This window comes from Xiphias gladius, chromosome 19 (assembly GCF_016859285.1).
Source record: "Xiphias gladius isolate SHS-SW01 ecotype Sanya breed wild chromosome 19, ASM1685928v1, whole genome shotgun sequence".
Classification (NCBI taxonomy): Eukaryota; Metazoa; Chordata; class Actinopteri; order Istiophoriformes; family Xiphiidae; genus Xiphias; species Xiphias gladius.
Genome location: NC_053418.1, coordinates 26093661 through 26116391, shown reverse-complemented (window position 1 = coordinate 26116391; position 22731 = coordinate 26093661). Strand labels below are relative to the sequence as shown.

Below are 22731 nucleotides of genomic sequence, written 5' to 3'. Positions count from 1 at the left end.
GCCTTGTAGTATCTAATAGTTGTAGAAATGTTTTAATCGGAACCAAAAATTTTCACCTCACAGTCTGGTCCTCAACGGTGGACAGACTGACCGACATTGCCATCCACAGAGCCACAGAGCCTACTGATGCCTTTTACCAGGTAAATGTGCTACAGGCTCATGATGCTCTGCAACAGTTGAACCATCCTCTTTGTTTTTTCTGCTTTGTTTTGAAAAGCTTTAGCAAAACTTTGCTTCGTTCTCTGCTGGAAGCGTCAGAACCTTTGAGGTCTTTATGAATAAACACACTGTAATCCCCCCACAAAACCCCACATGTGCTTGCTGTTTTGATGTAAACAAGTGATGATTCATGAGATAAGGCCTGTTTGAGTGTGGACTGCGGTGTTTTTCCCAGGGTTCCATGCAGTGGAGAGCTTTGTTATAAACTGGAGGGAGTACAACAACAGTCAGTAACAGTGCAGAGCCCTGGGCTAACTGGTAAGCAAAGGAGCCCTCTGCCTAAATACTCCAGGGAAAGCTAAGTAAGACAGCTCAGACCGGGTCCTTAGTGTCTCAGAGTTTACCCGACCTCTGTCACAGCTGCTTTTGTCTGACTTTCAGTAATTAGAGGGCTCACCGAGGCTGATTTCTACCTTCTTAAATTCTGTTATTGGTGCCTATGAACTTTAGTAATTCCTAACCTTGTTATCCTGTCTCAGAGTTTACCCGACCTCTGTCACAACTGCTTTTGTCTGACTTTCAGTAATTAGAAGGCTCACCGAGGCTGATTTTCTACATTCTTAAATTCTGTTAATGGTGCCTATGAACTTTAGTAATTCCTAACCTTGTTATCCTGATATTCTTACCTCTATGCTGGGATTCTCACTGTGTGTGTGTTTGTAAATGCCAGGACCCAGCCACTGGTCTAGTGCAGGTCACAGAACACTCAGGGCTGTGTTTGGATAAAACGCTCCAGAAATTAACAAGGAGTTAGCAAAGAGCATACGTTGTATAACAGGCGTCAACCTGGGTAATGACTCCATTTGAAGGACTTGTTGTATAACATGAATATCCAGAGACTTGACTGTAACTGCATACACTCCACACTTTATTGGAGATACTCATATTCCACAATACATATAGTCCGTTTTAAACCTAGTGTTACTCCACCTACATCTTAGGAACTTCTTCACATCAGTATAAGTGCTCGGTACTATATACTACCTCCTCCTTTCTCAACATAAAAGTTGCACTTCGCTGTTGCTTTAATAAACTGTTTCAAACTGAATTTGTGTCTATTTACTGTTACTGTTTAACTCACACATTTATTTTATCACAAGAACAAATGAATTTGACTCATATTACAGTACAGTACAGATGATCTATAGCTCTTGTGTTACTCTTGCGGGAATGTTAACATGACATGACATGAATCAGTGTCTAAAAGCATCATATCATGTTATGCCTTTTCTTCTCTCTGAAAAGATCAGAAAAACAACATTTCTTCCTTTTTTTTTTTTTACAATTCACCTTATAGCACAGTTTAGAGCACTAATGTCTCTTTTCCTGTTTTTTTTTTTAATGGGCATGATAGAGGTTGCTAGTCAAACGCAACGTGTACCCTTGGCTCATCAGAAAGTCTTTGTACCTCTCAGGTGGTCGAATAATTCGACCACTTCTGGTTTAAGCTGGCCTCGGCGAGAATAAGAGCTCAGCACTGTCTGCCGTGCCTGCGTCTGGTGTGTTGTGTTGCTCGTCATCTAGTAATTCTGGTTCTGGGTACATCTGGGTGCTTGTGTCGTGTTTTCCTTAGGTGGCATCTGTTGTGTCTGTAGTGTTAACCAGAAGATGTCAGTATGTCACAGGACCGTGGTTCACCTCTCCACGGCGACCACAGCTGGATGCCAACCTTGTGCTGTCTCCATGTAAACAGTACTGCAGGAGTACTCCGTGCCAGTTGCAGGTGTGTTCCTCAGGGTGAGAAGTGCGAGATTAGGGTCTGTCTTTGTTTGCCGCACTTCGTTCAGTACATGTACATGTCTGTGTGTGTACTGCAACAGCTGAAGTGTTTCGTCTTTCTTTGTTTTGCCATTGAGCTGCTCTAGAGCCTCTTTATTCAAGGCATCAGTTGGCTCCAAAGCATAGACAACTTTCTATGCTCATGAGAGTGTGACCGGGATCAGTTGATCTTTACCCAGTGTGTAGGTGACATTTAAGTCATTTTGCTGTAGCTGGAGTAGTACTCTTTGGAGTCTGGAAGGAGCTGTTCCTAGTTGCTTTCTCAGGATGTTTTCTGATTTTTTGTGGTCTGACTGAACATTATCCCTCACCCCATATGCTGTACATACTGTTGGAACCTTTTGACAGAGAAGACTATCGCCAAGAGCTCCTTCTCTATTTGTGTGCAGTTCTTTTTGATCTCTGTCAGTGCCCTGATGCAAAGGTTACTGGGTGGTCCCTTTTGTAGGAGACACACCCCCAGGCCATCTTTAGACGTATCAACCTGTATGATTGGCTGTTTCTTTCGATCGAAGAACCTGAGCACATGAGCAGTCATAAGGGCATCTTTCAGTTTCTTGACTGTGTCCTCATGTTCATGATGCCATTGTCAAAATTTGTCCTTCCATAGTAGCTGTCTCGGTGGTGCTGTTATTGGGGCCTCGCCACTGGTATACCGTATTAGGTACTTTATCATGCCGAGCATCCACTGTAGTCCTGCTTTGGTTATAGGTGATGGCGTCTCAGCAATGGCCTTGACTTTTGCCTCATCTGCCTTTACACCCTCTGAGGTGTCAATGTGGCCCGTGTAGTTGACGCTGCGTACCTTATACTGTATTCTCTTTGCTGAATTTCACGTTATCCTCTTTTGCTCTGACATCACCTTCTGTATTATCTTGTCATGTTCTTCCTCTATAGACGCAGCGATGATCATGTCGTCAGCTATGATGTGGACTCCTTGGATGTCTCCGAATATTTCGCAGTTGCGTTGCTGGAAGACTTCACTCGCTGACTTGATTCCAAATGGCAGGTGTTTGAACCAATAACTCCCCCAAGGTCTGTTAAATGTGCACAACTAGACTACTTGTCTAGCTTTTTTTGGCTTCCTTTTCATCTAGCACTGTGAATATCTTCTTACCAGCTAGTTTGCACAAAACTTCATCTGTAATAGGAATGGAGTAGTGCTGGTTTTGTATCACTGTTCAAATCATTGGGGTCCAAGCAAACCTGTAATTTCTTCTTGACTTTCTTTTCCTTGAATACAAGGCTATTTATGCATGATTCTGGTTCAGTCACCTGTGCAATCACATCAGCTTGTAAAAGGTCATCATGAGTGGCCAGTCCATTACTGGCAGTGGTATTTTTCTGCAGCCATGTATGACTGGTGTAGCCTTGGGGTCATTGTGGATGTGAAAACTCCCCTAAACCTGCAAAGACGGTTGGGTGCTGAACTATCAGCTCTTCTTTTGTTGTTGGATGTTTAACGTCCAGTGTGTCAATATCAACCCTTTTCCTGAGATGCAATTCGCCTTGATATATAAAATGATAGACTGGCCTGCGCCTTGGGTGTGGAGCACTTGAGTGTGAGTATCCCTTATGGCCTCAGTCTCATATCTCCATATGCCACCAGCACCGTTCTTGTGGGCCGTAATAGTAGGTGTGCTTTCCTTTCAAGCTTAGCCTTCCTTTTCATGGACTTACACATTCTCAGTGGCAGGACACTGGCCTCTGCTCCTGTGTCCAACTTGAGCTTGACAGACATACAGTACAGTCAACATTTATCTCAGAGAACCAGGACTTGTCTACTTTAAGGTCTAGCTGATCAGTTTTCTCTATTCCAATAAACAGAGCATCTATTTCTGGACTTACATCATCCACTGTCTCTCCATGCTGTACTTTGCCTCACCCACACATCTTTGCATTATGGTCCTGCTTTCCAAACTTGAGGCAGGATACTCCATATGCTGGACATTGCCTTGGCTGGTGAGATTTCCCTTATTTCTTGCATGTGTTCACTCTCCCACTGCTGTGTGTGTGTGTGTGTGTGTGTGTGTGTGTGTGTGTGTGTGTGTGTGTGTGTGTGTGTGTGTGTGTGTGTGTGTGTGTGTGTGTGTGTGTGTGTGTGTGTGTTGAACTGGCTGTTTTCATCCTTTATGACCATTTTTTATGCACTGTATAAAGGGGGTAGCTGCACTCATTGCTTGTACTTGTGCTCTAGCAGTCTCAGCAGCTTGTCATGTCAATGGCCTTCTCGAATGTAAGATTCAGTTCTCTTAAAAGTCTCTCTTTCAGGCGCTGGTCATTCATACCAAACACAATCTTGTCTCTGATCATGTCAATTTCTGAGACGCCAAACTCACAATCTTTGCTCTTTTGTCTGACCTCTGTCACATATTTCTCGATTGTGATAGATTCTGTCATAGGAAGCGCCCATAATTGATGTCTTTCAAACACTGTATTTTTGTGAGCTGGCAATAGAAGAAGCCAAGTTAGTGACAAGCATTGATGGGATATGAATACGTGTGGATAGAGAGGGAGAGGAGAAAAGAGGAGCTTGTTGCATCATGGGAAGTCCCTGGCAGTCTATAGCAGCATAACTAGGGGATGGTTTAGGCAAGCCTGAGCCAGCCCAAACTATAAGTTTTATAAAAAAAGGAAGGTTTTAAGCCTCCTCTTAAACATGGAGAGGATGTCTGCCTCCTGCACCCAAACTGGAACAAGTCTAATCTAAACCGATCCATCTTCTTTGTCACCTCCTGCTCTCTGGGGAATGCACCTAGCTTAATCCTCAGATAGAAAAGCTTCAGTGTCTATCAACTCTGGCAAAAGGACAAACTTGATCGACTTCTGACACTATGTATTAACTTCATATGACTGGAGAATTTATTGTATAACATGAATATCCAGAGAATTGACTTCATGCACTACACACTTTATTGAAGACACGTTACATATAGTCTGCGTTAAACTGGATGAAGCACCTAGTGTTACTCCAAATACATCTCAGTAACTTAATCATGTCAGTGTAAGTGCACGGCACAATATACTATAACCTGAGGCACTTACAGTGCTGTGATGAGTGGTGATGCTATTAATAATGGTGCTTCAAGGCACAGGACAGGCAGCTTGTTGGCAAAACAGGCAAATTATCAGGTCTTTTACGTATGTCTTAAAATCTTACTTTCTTACAACAACTGAAAAACCTATTTCACCTATTTTCAACACAGATCGACCAGTTTCCTGATAACTGTGATAGAAAAGTTTCCCTAATATTGAGATGAGAGCCGCAATGATTAGTCAAATAATCGTTTAGGCGATCAACAAAAAATAATATGCAACAATTTTGTTAATCGATTAGTCATTTCAGTAATTTTTCGAGCAAAATTGCCTAACATATAGTGTTTCCAGCTTCTCAAATGTAAGGATTTGATGCTTTGTTTGTTATATATGACATCTTGAGCTGTGGTACATTATGAAAAGGCCTTATTCACTGACTTTTCAGAGGCAAGAAAATTAATTGACTTATTGAGAAAATGATCTGCAGAGTAATCGATAATAAAAATAATCACACCCCTAGATGAGAACAGATTACATGATAATGGCCTGAACTGCAAAACTGGCAAAAAAGAGCATCTGGTGCAACAATTTTATAACTTTAATTCAACTGGTCCCTTGTAGTGTTTCAGCCATCAACAACTTTGCTCCAGACAGAATTTTAACCATTGGGAACTTACGGGATGCGTTCTGTAATAGACATTGGCATCTGCAGGACTAGCCAAAAGAATATCAGTACCTACTTGTGGCTGAAATTACAAAAGCCCATTTGATAAGCATCTTGCTCTTCTGATGACTATAATGTTTTTTCAATCATTGTATTGGTTCCCAAATAGGCTTATATATAGGTAATAACATGTTTCTGTCTATCCGATTAGCAAAAATATTTTCAATTTAGTCAATTTTCACATAAAAGATACACACTGATCTAAGAAAATGCAGTAGAAGAACAAGCAGCTCTTCCCACAGAAAAAAAAAGAAAAACTCAGAGATCCATTAAAAAATATAAAGACGTCACTCCAGATGGGATTTAAACAACAGAAGGAGCAGGGAGTTGGCAGAAAAACAGTAGGTAACTACAGCTGTTATTGTCACTGGAGTGTTGAAAAATTACACACATACGAATTCTGGATGGGAATAAAATCACTGACCAGAGCAGGAAATGGATAAAATAAATCCAGTGTGAATGAGGCTTTGTACAAAGTTTCTGTAACGTTTACTAATTGGAAAACAGTGGGCTGTTTTGTGCAAGTTGTGAAAGACGACTAACTATGACTGCTCAGTGTTTATTCTGACATTTAATAAAAATATTATGTCTGATTCTGGCAATATTCTGTCTTTTAATGTGTTGACCCTGACTTGAAGTAAATTCTGAAACAATGGAAAGCACACTGTGATCAAGTGGACTTATTATGCCCACACCAGCAGATTTTTCTTTTTTTAAGAAGTCTTAAAAATTGCACCAAATACTTTGTGGTCTTCGTATTTGAAAGTTTGACCCTCAGTTGCCACAGCAACTGATCTCATTTGCATACAGCCTATCAACATTGTAGTTTCAGACTGACCAAGACTGACTGACATTCCACTCTGAATTGGTAAACATTGCACCAGTTTCGCCAATCTTACCGCAGTGTTGACAAATACACAGAGACCAGAATTACTACAGGACAGCGAAACCAAACTGCACTGGTGTAGTTTTTTAAACTGCTGAATAAAAAAAGGGCTGCTGTTCTGGCAACTAACAATCAGTAAACACCCTGGAAGGAGAATGAATGACATTATTTATTGAGTGGCAAAGTGGACAAACAACTCTGCAGGTCGAGCTTAATGCTAGATCACATCATCAAGAAATGTATAGTGAATAATTATGAGCAGGATACCCCTAATGGGTGGTTTCTCAACTACCAGACTGTGTGCTGGCTGTTTCCTTGTTCTGCACAATGCTTCTGTGGCCTGATAAGAAATGCTATAAACTGGGCTGATAAGACCCAGTTTACGGGGGACGTGGATTGGATTTGATGCGAGGCGGGCTCATCGATGGTCCTCCCACATCTCTGAACAGATTTACTATTTGTTTTATTTGCATAAACAGTCTCCTGAGCAGTCGTTTTTAAAAAAGGTAACTACACCCTAAACTTTTGCTTGAACCCTCTCTCACAGCATATTTAGAAAATGCAAAAGCAGAGAAGCGTGGAAGCGACTACTGTAGGCCTTGTGGCTATGTAGTGTGTGATGTGTAGGTCAGGGGACACGGGGGAGACTGACTGGCCACCGTTCAGGTTAACATGGACAGAGTCAGAGCTAACTAGCCTTGAGAATCCACTGTAAGACCTTTCTGTCCGCTGGAAAGACAGGGAGTCTGATGTAGCTTTGATAGTCACTAGAAGCATATTTATGATGTTTTGAGAGAATTATTGTGTGGGTACCTGTGTTGGAGCTGAACTAGTGCCTCTACTAAGTGAGGCGGTCCAGTGTGTGTGTGTGTGGGTTGTGTTTACAGCCAGTATGATGTTTTTTTTATTCTGCTTTTTCCATTTATCAGACTTTCTAATGGTAACACAACCAGCAGCTGTGTATGAGAAGCACAAACTGGAGCTACAGTTAGCCACTGTTCTGCTGTCTGTAATTGGTGTAACCACAGTTGGTGGTGTAAACATACATGATAGATCTTTGAGTCTTGCTATTTGGGTTAGAGTGGCGAGAGAACTCGGGTGAACCAAACTTTCGAACACAAGCAGACACAAATACTGAGCAGAACAGCAGTTTTTTGCACACAGTAGGTGTTTTGTTGAAAAACAATCACTTGAATTAACATCATATGCCAAAAAGAATCTATGTGATTGTACATGGAAAAAAAAAAACGAAAAGAAAACAAATGAATGTTGAGTTTGTCTTTGAACAATCCTGATTACCAGCCTTGACTTTTCATATGTATAACACTCAATAATCCATTCACTGTATGTGGCATCAAAGAAAATGAATCCTTCCCAGAAGCAATGCCTGGAAAACTCAGGCCTCTGCAGTGCTACTTTGCATAAAAAAAAGAAATTTAAACAGCAGATTTAAAACATTGTATGCTGCTTCTAAGTGCAGATAATGATAGTGTTTAGAATTTCACAACAATTATATCCAGGGTTTTTGCCATTTTTCAGTCAGTATTTTCGTTACATTATATAATTATCTCCTATTAGCTCCTGCCCTGCATCACCTTCATAGACATAAAGATATTCACACCAGGCAGCTGCCCAGTACAGCGACAGCCTGTTGCCGGCAGCGACAATGAAGCAGTGTGGGGTTTAGTTCTTGGCTCAAGAGACTGTCCTTCTGTAGAAAAACGAGCCCATAGGTCGTCTGTGCGAGCAGCTTATTACGCCCCATAGTTACGTTTTAATTGATAGGCGACCTCTAGTGGCCGTAGGAATTATGACGGGAGCAAAGGAAGGAGTCAGGTGACGTAAAGACAAAACACAGGACTTTGACACAGCAGACCGCTGTTCCTTTCCCATGTGACAACAATAATCATTGTCTCTTTTAACCATGACCGTTCCACAATCTTAACTGTGTGTTTATTATTGTAACAATGACAATGAAGCTCCTCTAACCTTAAGGAAGAACTTATTGTTAAACTTAACAACATAGTTTGTGTGACTATTCCACAAGCTTAACTGTGTGTTTATTACCCGAAGCCATGACAACAGAGGTTCACTTCGCCTGCCGCCGTAGGGGCGTAATTTCTGGAGAGGCTCCTATGGGTCGTATCGTATCTACGACCTATAGACTCTTTCTAGTTGGAGGATTTGTTAGGCAGCTCTTTAGATGGAAGAGTGTGCACTCATCCACTTTTTACTGCACCACTGCCTCCCCCACATATTATTTATATCCCTGAGGATGAGTTTTATATATGAGAAAGGTCCTTTTTTATCAATAGTTTTTACTAGTTGGCAGTTGTACTACAGTCTGATTTGGGATGTCTAGGAGTATTTGTACCATGTACTCCACAGTGACCACCCGGGCCCCGGCGAGTAGAACTTCTGAGCAAACACAAGTGCTGATCAGATCACTGATGTGGTGGTAATGCAGTATGGATTTTTCCTCAGCCCTGATTGTGTCACGCATGCACTTAGCTCTCCTCTCACACAAAGAGCTGCTCCAATATAGCATAGTTCTCAGTCAGGGTTCATTTTTCTAATCAGAGTCCTCAGAGACTGATCAGCTCAAACATGCCCGTACAAGTGTAAATCTGCGGTATGCAGAAATACACATGTATACTTGTGTAACCTATAGACTACCATCAGTTGAGTGTATCCTCCATTAGTCAGTGTCTCATAAGAGCATGTCTCTTCTCAATGATTTGCCTCCACATTGTAAATTGCCTCCACCTTACTAATGTCCAGGCCATTTTCCAAATGTTAAATGGTGTATGAATGTATTCTTCCTTTCCTCAAGTCCATTAAATTCCATTTATTTTACTATGGCATGAAAATCAACCTGCAGAGACTTTAAACTTGTTGAAGTAAACATGTATGTATACATATGTACCATGTATATAGTAGAGCAGATAATCAAACAACACAGCTACCATATTCTCTTTTTTATGATTTTTGCTGTCTGCAAATTCACCGTGTTTCATACAACTTACCAGGTTTTTTTTGGCTTTTTTGTAATCAGTAGTAGGCCAATTTTTCATCACATCAAACTAAGATTACCTCACACATGTACGATACTTTTGGCATGCACACAGAGCTCAACTATATCTCAATAGTTCCCCGCTTGTTTTGCAGGTTTTAAAGATGCGTGCAACAGTGCAGGTTTAACATTTCGTGAAGTAGAATGGGAGGAGGCAGCAGGGGATCTGTAAAAGTAGAGATAGGATAAAAACTCCCACATGAATGACATCAGTGTTCCAGACGCACACTTTCATCAAATTTTCAAATGAACCAGTTATGGAACAAGCCAGTCAAAACTTGTTTTCCATAACAGTTTTTTTTATTTTTTTATTTTCCAGTTACACACTGTCATCTGAAAACACTATCTCTTGTTTATAGCTGACAATGTGTAACAGCTACAGTTACACATTGTGTATTAATAGTGTGGTAGTAGTGAGACACTGTATGCAGACAGAAGCTGACTAAGTGACCAAAACACACCATTTTTTACGTTTGTAAATCGGTTAAAAAGATCTATTTTGAAGTTTTTCCCAGTATTCACGTAAGACAGGTTGCCTTGTTGATATTTGTAGGTCTTGCTGAGGACTGCAAAACAGTATGATCTAAAATTTTCTGCTCTAAATCCTACTTCTCTGCCAGTTCATTCTCATTGCAAAATATAACCACTCCACTCAGCCTCTCTGTTCTCACTGCGCCCCTCCAAGTTTTCCAACATTAAGCAGAATGAGCTCTGCAGCCACAACAGGGATTATCACAAAAAAGCAGAAAGGCGGAGCACACCTCACTGATGGTAGAAGTGAATGTAGAAGTCACAGCTGAAGGCAAATGCTGATGCTTTGGAGCTGTGGAGCTGGAAGTGTTTGCTCAGCAGAAACATCTCTCTGCTGCTTGCGAGAACCAAAGTGCTTTTTTAACACACTGAGGTGTTCAAAACACAAAAAAAAAAACACAAAGAAATAATGTGTCAGAGCATCAGAAATGCCTTGAAATCATTGAAATGGGGGGGTCAAAGCCCAGCCTGCTGCAAAATGATTTTTGTTTTGTTTTGATGTGGTAGCCATCAGCAGTGACCTCACTGGAAATTGATGTTAAACTCTGGTTGTTTGTATTGTTCCTGTGCTCCATGAACGGCAAATGTGGAATAGAATTTTCCCCACCATCATTATTCCTTATTGCATTGGAAAAGAGATCTGAAAATCATATTTTTATCACAGCAGCACTACAGAACAGAACTGTTTGACCAGTACAAAGCTGATTCTGCCATTGTATAAAAAGCAGTCCTGTGACTTATGTTACTTTGATTATTTCGTGGTGAGTTTGAGACAATTTGAATATCAAATGCTCAAATTTTCCTTCTTCTTTCTTCACACTCAGTTTGAAATATCTCTGCTGCTGCAGTGAATGTTATATTGAAATGGTATTACAATATGAATAGAACCACTTCACATTCCCAAAATACATTAGCAACAAAACTGGTGTTTTTACATAATGGCAGAATGTGCTTTCTTCTTGTTCATTTGAGCTACAAGTCTCATCATCCTCTTTCCTTTTTCATGCAAATACTGCGTTTATTGAGAAAGGAGGCAATCAAGACAGAACAGCTTTTAAAAAGTGTGCTGAGTGTGTCCTAAATGCTTTTCAGCTTGATCAATTTTTTTCCACAAAGAAGTGACAGAGCTCAGGTTGCGTTATCTCTGCCAGAGGTAACCAGACAGGCAAGACAAACAGATTCCTGCAGCCTCGCTCTAGTTTGTCTACCGGGCCCTTGTGAAGAGAAGCCGGTGGTTGTCTTTCTGCCTGACGGAGTAATACACTGGGCACCTGTCCATGCTGCACCATGCCTCACTAGACGCTGTCTTGATAGCCTCGCCCTCTTCTGTGGTTTCCCCTGATGAAGCAATGACAATATCACAGGAGGTTTTCCCTTCTCTTTCTGTATCACTTCTCTTGACATGCTTCTCCTCATGAGGCAGAGGCAATTTCAGATAAACTAATCTGTCCTTCCAAATTTGGTCTTTCCCCTGTCATGGCTGTGCTATCAGATCCTAGGGGATCAATGGGCTTTGGGTAAGAAGACTCCTGCTTCACCCTCAACGAACCGAGCACTAATTTTCAATTCGATCCAGTGTCAGGGAGCGACAGCGTGCACTTGATTTGACAGTACCCTCCTATTTTTGATGGGGCCTCTACCTGGCACAAACGTAGGACAGATATTTGAAATACGAGTGTGTATTGGATATGGAAGGAAAGGCAAAGTGTCATGTTCAGGTAGACTCTTTTTGTAAATAATGTATGACTTTTTAAAATAAACTCCAGTACAGATTGATGTAACACAACACATTAATTCGGCCCTGTTCAATATCTCCTGGCCTTTTGCTCTAAAAGCATATTTCATCAGAGGGCAAAGCACTTAACATGTAATTTTTCATCACAATATCATTAAAACATGATGGTGATTCCCCAGTGTTTATACTTTGCAGAAATGCAGAGCTGACTCCGCCAGCATTATTGTAGAAACATGAGTTTTGTTGGTACCAGAACAGCAGGTAGCTTAAGGTCTCAGCTGTTAGGATCCTTGACTATACTGACGTTTTTATTACAGTTTTGGCATTTAAATAGTGAGGTTAGATCTTTCGGGCAGTTTTGAATGGTGAGATAGTGGTTTGGGCATGATTAGGATATCTCTTGGATACCTGTCAGCAAGGGCAGTATTGATACATCCTATGTGCATATGCCAAAAGTAGCTTTATATATACCAATGGGCCTTGGATGGATGGATGGAAGAATGGATGTTTTGTTTATTTTAGGCCATTCTGTATATAAAGGGATTTTGGGTGTTATATGTTGGTGTTAATATTTGTTTTCTGATGATTAGTCTTTCAATTATAACAGTTTTGTAACTCTTTCATATTCTGTAGATGCTTGTTTTGCTAACCTAATTTACTGACTAATACAATATGTCATTGTTTATCTAGGAGTTCTCTGAGTTCTCTCCCAAAACAAATTCAAATACCTCAAATTGGTTTATTGATTGATTCAAAGACACAATCAGATACCAATCAGTGGTCTTTATCATTTTTAATTGTAATTCTCTTTTTCAATCTGTGTGAGACTGATTGTGAGACCGATTGGTTGTGGAATAATTATAAGAAGACCTGCTTTCATGGTCACTTGAAGACAGCAGAAACAAGTTGTAAACCCAACATTGACCTTTAGGGTTGAAATGGCATACAGTTGCTCATTAATCTAGCAGTTACAGAGTAACGTTATCATTCATTTGGAGTTATGCTCGTGTCCGCCTGATGAATTTCAATCCATTATTCACTCTCTTTTAACTCTGTTTTTGGTCTCTACCAATTTGCAGATGGAAATATCTGACTCTTTAGCTGCTAAATGCTCCGCGGTGTTCACCAGTTAGTCGCTAACTGCATCTGTCTGCTGTTTGCTGCTGAGCAGGTAGCTTTTTTCATATAACAGTTGCCTGCTATGGCTGAAAACGATGCTTCGAGAGCAGTGAGAGTGAACCAGAACAGTAACGTTTTGGGCTGGACAACTAAAAAAATGAGCTGAAACCCACTATAAAGCTCCGTAGAGTCGAGGGGAGTTGCAGATTCAGCTGATAATTCTCTGAAGGTTAATCACTACAAAAGACCCCTTTCGCATGGTCACATTGTTTTCACGTTGTTATTTGATACGTTAATATTAAAGAAATATTGATTATAGCCACTTTAACAAATTTAATTTTCCCCTTTTTTGTTTCTGTGTTTTAAACCACTCTAACTTTGTTCAGAATAAGTGTGCTATAAACACATTTTATTTAGATTATTAATGGATGATTATTGAAGACACCGATGATCTCACCTGACCTGATTATCCTCTTGTGCAATCATTCATTAAAAACACTGACAGTAATTGTTACATGAGATTAACTGCGGTTCATACACAATTAGACAAACAGCTGTTTGACAGTTCATCGTTGAATAGTATTTGTGGAGCCTGCAGATAAGGGCAATTCCACTTCATAAGAAATCTACTTTCTTTTGACCCTGCCCTTTTGCTGTCTATGTAGCCACGTGTAATATCTGGTTCCATGTAATATCGAGTGCTGAGGGGAAGTGAAGGAGGGCATGGCAAATGATTACTGAAAGACAAATGTATGCATCTTTAAATAAATTAATTCAAGGTAAAAGAAATCACAGAAATGGATGTCCTTGTCCACTGACAGTTGAGGGCCTGCAGCACCTGAGAGGAACATATCAAAACAGGAATCAACCCCTTTCATTCTGCTTTACTTATATTTTTTTCCTGTTTTCTCTCCTCCAGAGTCGGAAACACGCCAATAAAGTGCGACTGTATTACATGCTACATCCTGTGGATGGAGGCTGCCCTGCCAAGAAGCTCAGAACAGACAATGTGAGTCCTGTGAGAATTTGACATCTTACTGTCCATCCTGCTGTATGTCCCCCCACGGTCTCAGTAATCATTGAGAAACATGTAGTCCACAGCTGCCTCACATGGAAATGTTTATTGTTAATGGATTTTCCTGCTTTTCCTAACATGACCCCCCCCGTACCCTCCCCCTCTGTGTCAGAATATATGACAGATAAACAGCAGTGCCACATTTCTAGACCAATGAACAATGCGACAGTGACGGCGCTGCGGCTGGATGCCAGGGGATACCAACCTTTCATCAAACACAAAGACACATTTTGAGATATCCAGCACTCCCAGCCCTACCTGTCATGTAAATTGAAAGTACATGATGTGTTTGACAGACACAATTATGTGGCCTGTCATTCCCAGTTCAATAAGTGTTTGGGTGATGATGTGTGTTGTTTGGTTAGTGTAGCCTTTACAGCTTGAAGCAACTTCTGTTCCTCTTTGTCTCCACTGGGGAAAAACAAAAACATGGTTTTTGTGTCCATGTTGCTGCTCTGCCCACACTCAGATAAGCATCATGGTGTTGAGATTCCCTGGTGAAAGTAGAGATTCTACGTCAGTGTCACAGTGAGAGGGACATTTTCACTTTAAGTTCCTTTCAAGTGGAATTCGGAGTGAGGGAGGAGGTGAGGGGAGGCTGTTATGGAGAGATTGGAGTGAAGGGGCTGAGGTCTCTTCTGTCATTACTGAGAGTTTGCCAGCTATCAGTCTGGAAACCTGGGTTTCTGAACCAGATAAGCACACTATTTCTTTCTCTCGCTGCCTCAGCTCAGCATCCAGTCCTGCTATTCTGTTTCTCTTTCATTGTACATTTTCCCTCCAACCCGTTGCTCTCGTCCCTGCCTCTCTGTCTTTTTTGTTCTCATTTCTTCCATTTCTCCCGTCCTATCCCTCTGCTTATGTGCTCCCCCCATTCCTTTTGCTCCTGTCTCTTATTTTCCGTTTCTTTCCTTTCAGCTACTTTTTTATTTTTTCATTTCCTTGAAATTCCTTTCTTTACCTCTATTTTCCTTTCCTTTCCTTTCCTTTCCTTTCCTTTCCTTTCCTATACTTCCCTTTCCTGCCCTCTACTTTCTTATCCTTTCATTTTAATTCCTCTACTTTGATATCATTCCTGTTATCTACTTTGCTTTCTACTACTTCTATCTAATCCGTCATGCTCTCTTTTGTTTCTCTTTTTGTTATCTGCCCTCTGTTTCCTCTCTTGCACTCCTCTGCTGATCTGTTTTTTCCCCGATTCCCTTTCCTCTTATTTTCCTGCCCTTTTTCCCTTTCTTTCATTTCCTTTCCTCTTCTTTACTTTCCTCTACTTCTCATTTCTTTCCTCTGCTTTGCTTTCCTTACCTCTACTTTGCTATGCTTTTCTTTTTTCCTTTCCTTCCCTTTCTTCCCTTTTACTATTCTCTACTTTTGAATTGTTTCCATCACACTCCTTTCCACTACTTTTCTACCCTTTCCTCTCCTCTCCTCCTCCTGTTTTTCATCTCCTCCCTCCTCATCTTCTTTATTCTTGTTTTTCTTATCCCGTTTTTCCTTCTCATCTCCAATTTTCTTTCCTTCTGTCATATTCCTTCTTCTCTCCTACCATTCTCACTCTTTCCAGCTTCCAACCCTGTTATTTTTTCTCCTACTCCTTTTATTTTCAATCATCACTTTTTCTTACCTACTTCCCCTGTCTTCCTGTTATCTTTTTTCTTGCTCTCTTTCTTTCTCCTCTTATGTCTTTATATCAGTTTTCTTTTCCCTTTTTCTCCAAGTTTCCCTCCTTTTCTCTTCCCCACTTGTCTTCTCCTGTCCTTGTTTTTCTTCTTCACATTTACTCTACAAAAGGTCTCTCTGTGACTGTTTCTTTGATGTGGTTTTTTGCCATTTTTGAGACCCAGGAGTCTTGTAGTCTATCTCCTGTCAGCGTTGTACTGATGCTTTTATCACTCCCACTGTAACATCGTGGGATCAGAGTGATGAGTGATGAGACGTGGGTATAGGAACAGGAGCGTCACAGCTCATCATTCTTTCACTCTCTTTTGTGCGGTCCATTACTTTCTTGTCAGACAACACAGGTACATCATACTATATGACCATTTGATACACAGTGTCATACTATATTCTGTCACTATCTGGGTTTTTTCTATGAATTATATTACTATCATATTATTTAAATTGGAAAATATATTGAGAGTTGAATTCAAAAACAAAGAATTCCCCAAAATTGGAACATACTGTATAATATCATATGTAACCACAATGTTTGAGTCTGCACTGACCTATGTTGTGCTGAATCTTTCAATGTTTCCTGTTTGAATAATTATGAGAGTGAAATAATTAATTCACTTTCATTTTAGTCAGTAATTTAAACAGTTTCATTATGGCTTTAAACATTTCAGTTACGGTTTGGCTAATATTGGTTTGTGAAAGCTGATAACAGACAGTGACAGTATTTGAAGAGACAGACCTCATATGTTTTCATGTTAAAAATGATTTTAAAAAAAAGAAAAGAAAAAAAGATAATATCCATTGTTTTCTCCAGAGCTGCTTCAGGTTCGAAAAGCCTCTGAAACTGTAATTCAGTGGTAGAAGCATTCAGATACTTTACTTAAAGCTGGATGGATCAAATGACTGCTTGTAATGTGAAAGGGGTCACTCATAATAATGCACCCATGGAAAATTTATCACCACCTCAACTGTATGGAGTGTTTTAGATTCTTTCAGCTCTGTTTTGGATTTTTGGCTGTCAACTTTACTGTACTGGTTCATTATCACCACTCTCATCAACCTTATTTCCAGCCGCACTTGGCAGCTTTTTTCAGCAAGGGTTTGATACACCCACTGTGTGCTCCCTGCCCAGCACGTAATACGCATGGAAAAAATGCTCAAGTATCTGGTGAACATAGTGGAACATTTAGCAGATAAATAGCCACATTTTCCCCTCAGGAATTGGTGGAGATCAAACAGAGCTAATTGGACTTATATTCATGGGCTACGTTCAGGTGGCCAGAGACAAAATGTAAAATGAATGCTAAGGTTGTTCTGTATCTGCTGAATGTGTAAATAAGCAACCGTTTGTTAACGCATTTGTGATTTGTAATTGTTGTATTACAGTTAACAGTAGATTTAAAGGTACCCTGTGGAGCTTTTGACAACTACTAGCCCCACGGGGCTATAAATGCAAATATAATAGTTCCTAATAACTCTCACTTTAACACAATGTAGTTATGTCACTCTGTAAAAACACACTTAGAGTATCAAACAGCCACAGAATGGCCTCTTTCATAATTTTATGTTATACAGTGTATATTATATTATTTGATTATTATTATTGATCTATTAATGAGCAGCATCATTTTTAATATAAATAAGCAGCGTTTCCCTACAATATTTCCCTCTGGAATATTGTGAAAAATAACATTAAATGGAAATACAAGGAAAAAGTAGCAATGCCTTAAAAAATTAACGTTCTTAGCTACTTTCAACCATGGCTGCGTTTAGCATTAATAGTAATAGATATTCATGCAGTGTGATTCAGGACTTGTCAAAGGGCCCGAGGTGGAAGAAGCTGTACAGTATGTACTGTATTTTTTCCTCTTTGGCCTTTAGTATTATTCCAGCTGCTCTTAGTATCAAAGCTGTTAGTATTTTGTGTATGGCTGTCAGGTAGAATCTGTGTTTGCTTTGTACTGGCTGTGTTAACAGGGACGGTAGGGAAATTGGTTTCTACATGGATACGGTTGTTTTCCCAGAATCTCTGTCCGTACTGCTGCATCACTGAGCAGGGGACTTAACAGGAAAATGGGCTCTAGTCAAGCTTTCCAGGCTATTTCAAGTGAGGTGACCTTGCTGGCTTTTGTCATCTAAAGGCATTGGCGTGAGGGAAGGTTGAGTCAGGGAACTGCTTTGATATTTTTAATAAATAAACTCCGAAAAAGTTTGAAGGCACATTTTCATACAGTTTTTTTTAGTAATATGTTTTTTTTTTGAGAAGGACAATAGGTCATGTTGTACTAACCACGTAGCTGTATATCCAGGGTGGCAGAAGTAAAGAAACTTTCAGACAGCGAGAGGAAATTATGTTTTATATCGGCTAAACTGCAACAGCAAATACCTAATTGTAGCCAAATTACATTTCCTATTAACATAATGAGGATATGTTGTTAATTTACGTATTTGGCAAGTCGCATCAGTAAATACAAACAGTTAATACATTGCTTGCTTCATTGCTTCACATTCTTTCATATTTTATTGTGTTGCCCAAACCACAGGGATGCTAGATGTGAATTCCGGTCTCTGGTGTGACAGTCATGAACTTTGTATTCCCATCATATACCCCAACCAATCCCTTGCAACTATGCTGCTGTTAATAAATGTAGCGCTTCATTCATTAAGAATAAAACGTTGTCTCTGAACATATTCCAGCCATCAATTACGTTGCCACCACAACTTAACTGGAAAAACAATTTAGCTGTGCAGTATACAAACGTAATTTCTAGGTGACAGGGATGGTAGGTCATTTGGTTATTTAGGTAGATGATAGTTTAAATGAGTCTCTCATTGAATATGTGGCTTTAGCTATCTGATAAAGCAGCTCTGTTAGTTTCCCTCTAAGCTAGATATTATCATTTCTACTGACATTAGTAGAGGTACTCTTTATTTCAGACAAGGTGGGGTGCCACCATAATTCCTTGTGACAACCCTGTCTCAAGGAGACTGAGTTTACATATTACTAATTTGTTTTCCCAGATACGTTCTGGTGACAAACATTATTGCTGCCATGATTATGTTCACAAGCAAAAATTCTTTCAACTGAATGAACCGCCACATTGAATGACTCTCAACAGGTGGAATGGGTTGTCAATTCGATCCCCCGCTTCTGTTCTTGAGCTAGACACTGAACCCCAAATTGCTCCCAGTGGTCAAGCCAGTGCATTGGTAGCTCATTACCATAAGTGTGTAAGTGTGTGGGTGAATAGGTAAATTAGAGGCAAACTGTAAAGCGCTTTGAATAAAATCGCTATTGTAGCGTTTTAGTCAGGATTATTAAATAAGCACTCATAGGGCACCACTTGCTTTTGCAGGAAATTCATTGCAGGGAATTAATGAAATTAATCTGTCTAATGTCAGAAGCTGCGACTTCCTGATTTAATGGATCTCTGATCTCTACTTCAAAGGAACACACAGTAATGACTGGGTTTAAAATGATGGAAATTTATTTACTACTGCCTTCTGACACTGGATAAATGTAATGACTGATAATTAAGTTGCGAAGTGGAGCAAAAGAACAGTATTAATCAATGACTTATAAGATGAGCAATTCAAAAAATTGGGCAGTGGTGGGAGAGAATATATTTAGACTGTGTATTGTATGACTATACTACTAACGGGTCCTGATATGTCAATGAATGAAATATAAGGATTAAAAGATATTATTTTGATACCAACCCAGTTGTGAGAAGAGAAATAACAGATGGCATTGCCTGCTTCATTTGGTGGTCTGGAGACTCTCGGCCGTCGCTAACCTTTATGGAAAATAGGAATGTGGCCTATGATTTATGGTAGGTAGCTGTAAAGAAAGAGGGAGAGAGAAGAAGAGGGAGGAGTGCAGTGATTGTGTGTGTGAGTCCAGTGGGTCCATAGTTTGAAGAAGGGCTCACACCTTAATGATAATCAGTTTTTTTGCTTCATGTTATCTTCTTTGAGGGAAGTAACAGTCAAATATTAATCAAAGACGAGAGAACTCTTTAAAAACTTACTGACTGAGGCCAGCCCAAGTCTGCTACACTATATTAATATAGACATTTAGAAATTCGCAGAGAGGAGGTCCGGGTGGATGGAGGACATACAAAGTCCAGGACTGGCATCCCATCTGTGATTAGGCTTAGGCAACAAAAGCACTTTGGTCAAGGTCAGGGAAAGATTGTGGTTTTGGTTAAATATAAATGAAAATGTTGTGTATGACGTCACTGTGAACCTTTCTCTGTATTAGACCAGACCAGGCTCTTACCCTAACCTTAACCAAGTGCCGCCAGTGTGTAACCATAAGCATAGAAAGTGTAATAATGCTTTTGTTCCTACAAGTGGATAAGAGACAGGGCTATTTTGATAATGCCATGAACTGAGGGACTGGTTTATGTATCCATCAAATCCACATTCAGCTACAGTTCATTCCAGTTAACTCCTATTGTTAATAGTGAACGAGATGCCATCCACCGGGACAGCAACCGTCAAATCTGCTCATAGAGCCATGCACCCCTCCCATGTGCGTTTCATAAATCAGCTACCGACATCTGCTTGCTAATAGGCACGGGAATCTCTGTAGTATGGCGACAGAAAAATCTCTGGGTCATTGAACTGGATGCAGAATCCAGTCGGTAGACAAGGGAGTTAGAGCCAAGGGAGGAGTTTGGAGCTGACAGAACAACTCGTCTGAGCCTCTCTGCTGTTCAAATTAAATCAACCTTAGGGTTAATATCTCTTACAGGAGAGACAGACGGCTCCTTTTTCAGTGGGAGAGAGGGAGTTTGGGGGATGGAGGGGTGGAGAGACAGCAAGGCAGAGAACTTTACTATCTTGCACTCTTTCTGCTGCAGCTGCTCAGCTTCCCTCTGAGCATTCACTGTCTGCAGCCTCTTGATCTGTTGTGTGTCATCTATTATGTATTTGGATCATGTAGATGAGCTCAGTTTTACACCCAATATTTTACAGTGCGTACATTAACATTTGAAAACACAGTAGGTTCTAAAGGACGGCCCTTGAGTAGTTACATTAAAGATGAGCCACTGCATCAGAAAATGGGCCATTTGGAGACGGTTCTCTACAGTATACCATATAACTGAAATGTCCCTAGTTTAATTCCAGTCAGGAACCTTTGCTACTTGGGACACCTGCCCGAAATAATAAAAAGTCAAAGGTACAGGCCGATGTATGTAAAAACATAAGGAAAAGGGTTAACAAAGATTTCAAAGATGGATTTTGATACAGAACGTCCTCCCGCAGAGCTTAGAATTCTGTTCCCCGTAAAAGAACATTGTTATTGGATGATTTCGCTTTAATCGAAGATTACATTTAATGAATATTTTTAAGTGGTTTCTCTTACAATATTTGTAAATGGCAACTATGTTATGATCAAGCTTAGGAAAAGATTGGTAATGGCAAAGAAACAATGCTTAAAAGAGTGTTCCACTGATTTTGTTTAACCTTTTTCGGACTCATGGAGAGTAGATGGAAATTTTTAAAACCAAAGTACTCAAATTGTTGCAGCAGAACCAGAGATATAGTTTGACTTACTGGTTCAGGATTCAATGGGCAGAGTAAATTGGTCCTCAGACTTTTTAAGTGACTTCAACTCTTACTTCTCTCTTCTCTTCCTCCCAGGCTTCCACCAGCCAGTTTGGTTGAGGTTTTGTGTTGTGTTTGCATCCATCACACACTACACTCTTCCACATACTGCACTCATTACAGACTTACCTAATTAACGTAATAATTGTTATATTATCTTAAGCTTACAAAAAAATAATTTATCATCACCTTTATTCATGTGTGATTTCCTCTTTTGTCACTGACTTTGGGCCAGTTAGAGACTGTCCTCCCATAAAAAACGCAGTGCAATTACCAATAATTGACAACTGCTCCCCAAATTCAGTGAAAAGACCATGATCCTTTTTGTTTGAAGAAATAATGAACATGGTGTGGTGTTAAATAAGTTGGGTACCTCTTAGGAGAATCAGGCATGCAATTTGTTTGGAAGTGGGGAGCTGGGATTTATATTACAGTGAGTTAGCTACCTTTGAATGTTAGGTGTTGCAGGTTTTAAGTCAAGCAGCTCTGGTAGAAGGCGCTACAGCTCTTGCTTTTGTTTTTGTGTATGGGTATGAGCTTTGTAAATGTAGTAAGGTGCTCTTTATGTCTACAAGTGTCTTGGAACACTTTTTGTGGCTAGTAAGCCTGGGTGCTTTTGGGTTGAGAAACTTGTTTTGCTACCTTGGTTCAGCATCTTTAATTCCAGTTTTGTTGGTATCTTGATAACTGATGGCCATTACAAAAACTTTGAGTACCGTCACTTATTCAGGTGACCTCCCAGCCTTTCATCTAGCACCAACATCAGAACCAAACTTCCATTTCACCAACTCTTTAGTTCATTTAAAGAGCTCTCAAAAACTACAGCAACCACAAAGTTTGCTGTGGATATATATGTGGTTATTTGTGATTCTGTAACTTTTCTTTTAGTGATATCATAAGGACCAAACTTCCACATGTACATGATAAATATCAAACTCTAAAGGGCAAAATTATACTGAGCACATTCATGTCCCCTTGAGGGGGAGCACTTTCCCATTTTTGACAGTCTGAGCATTGCTATTACACAGCAGCGTGTCGTGACTTTTACAGATAGGCAAACAGAAAAAAGCAACCGACTACCCAAGCCGAATTATAGTGTGCAGTATAGAGGAAAAATGTCTAAAAATCAGGTCTATGGTAATCTTCAAAACATTTACCACTAACTGACAATTACACAATCCAGTGACAACGCAGAATTCTGTATTTTCTTTCCTCAGTATTGTTAACCTTTCCTGGCTCATTGTTCAGACTGTAGTCGAGAAGC

At 40.1% G+C, this 22731-nt stretch overlaps 1 protein-coding gene across 1 annotated transcript in view; it reads left to right on the top strand.

The window, feature by feature from the left end:
- zmat4a (zinc finger, matrin-type 4a) overlaps window positions 1-22731 on the top strand; it is a 137326-nt gene that overhangs the window by 35328 nt on the left and 79267 nt on the right. Inside the window, exon 3 of the mRNA XM_040155640.1 lies at window positions 14022-14111. Coding sequence (XP_040011574.1) covers window positions 14022-14111 — 90 coding nt within the window. The remainder of the gene's footprint in view (window positions 1-14021; window positions 14112-22731) is intronic.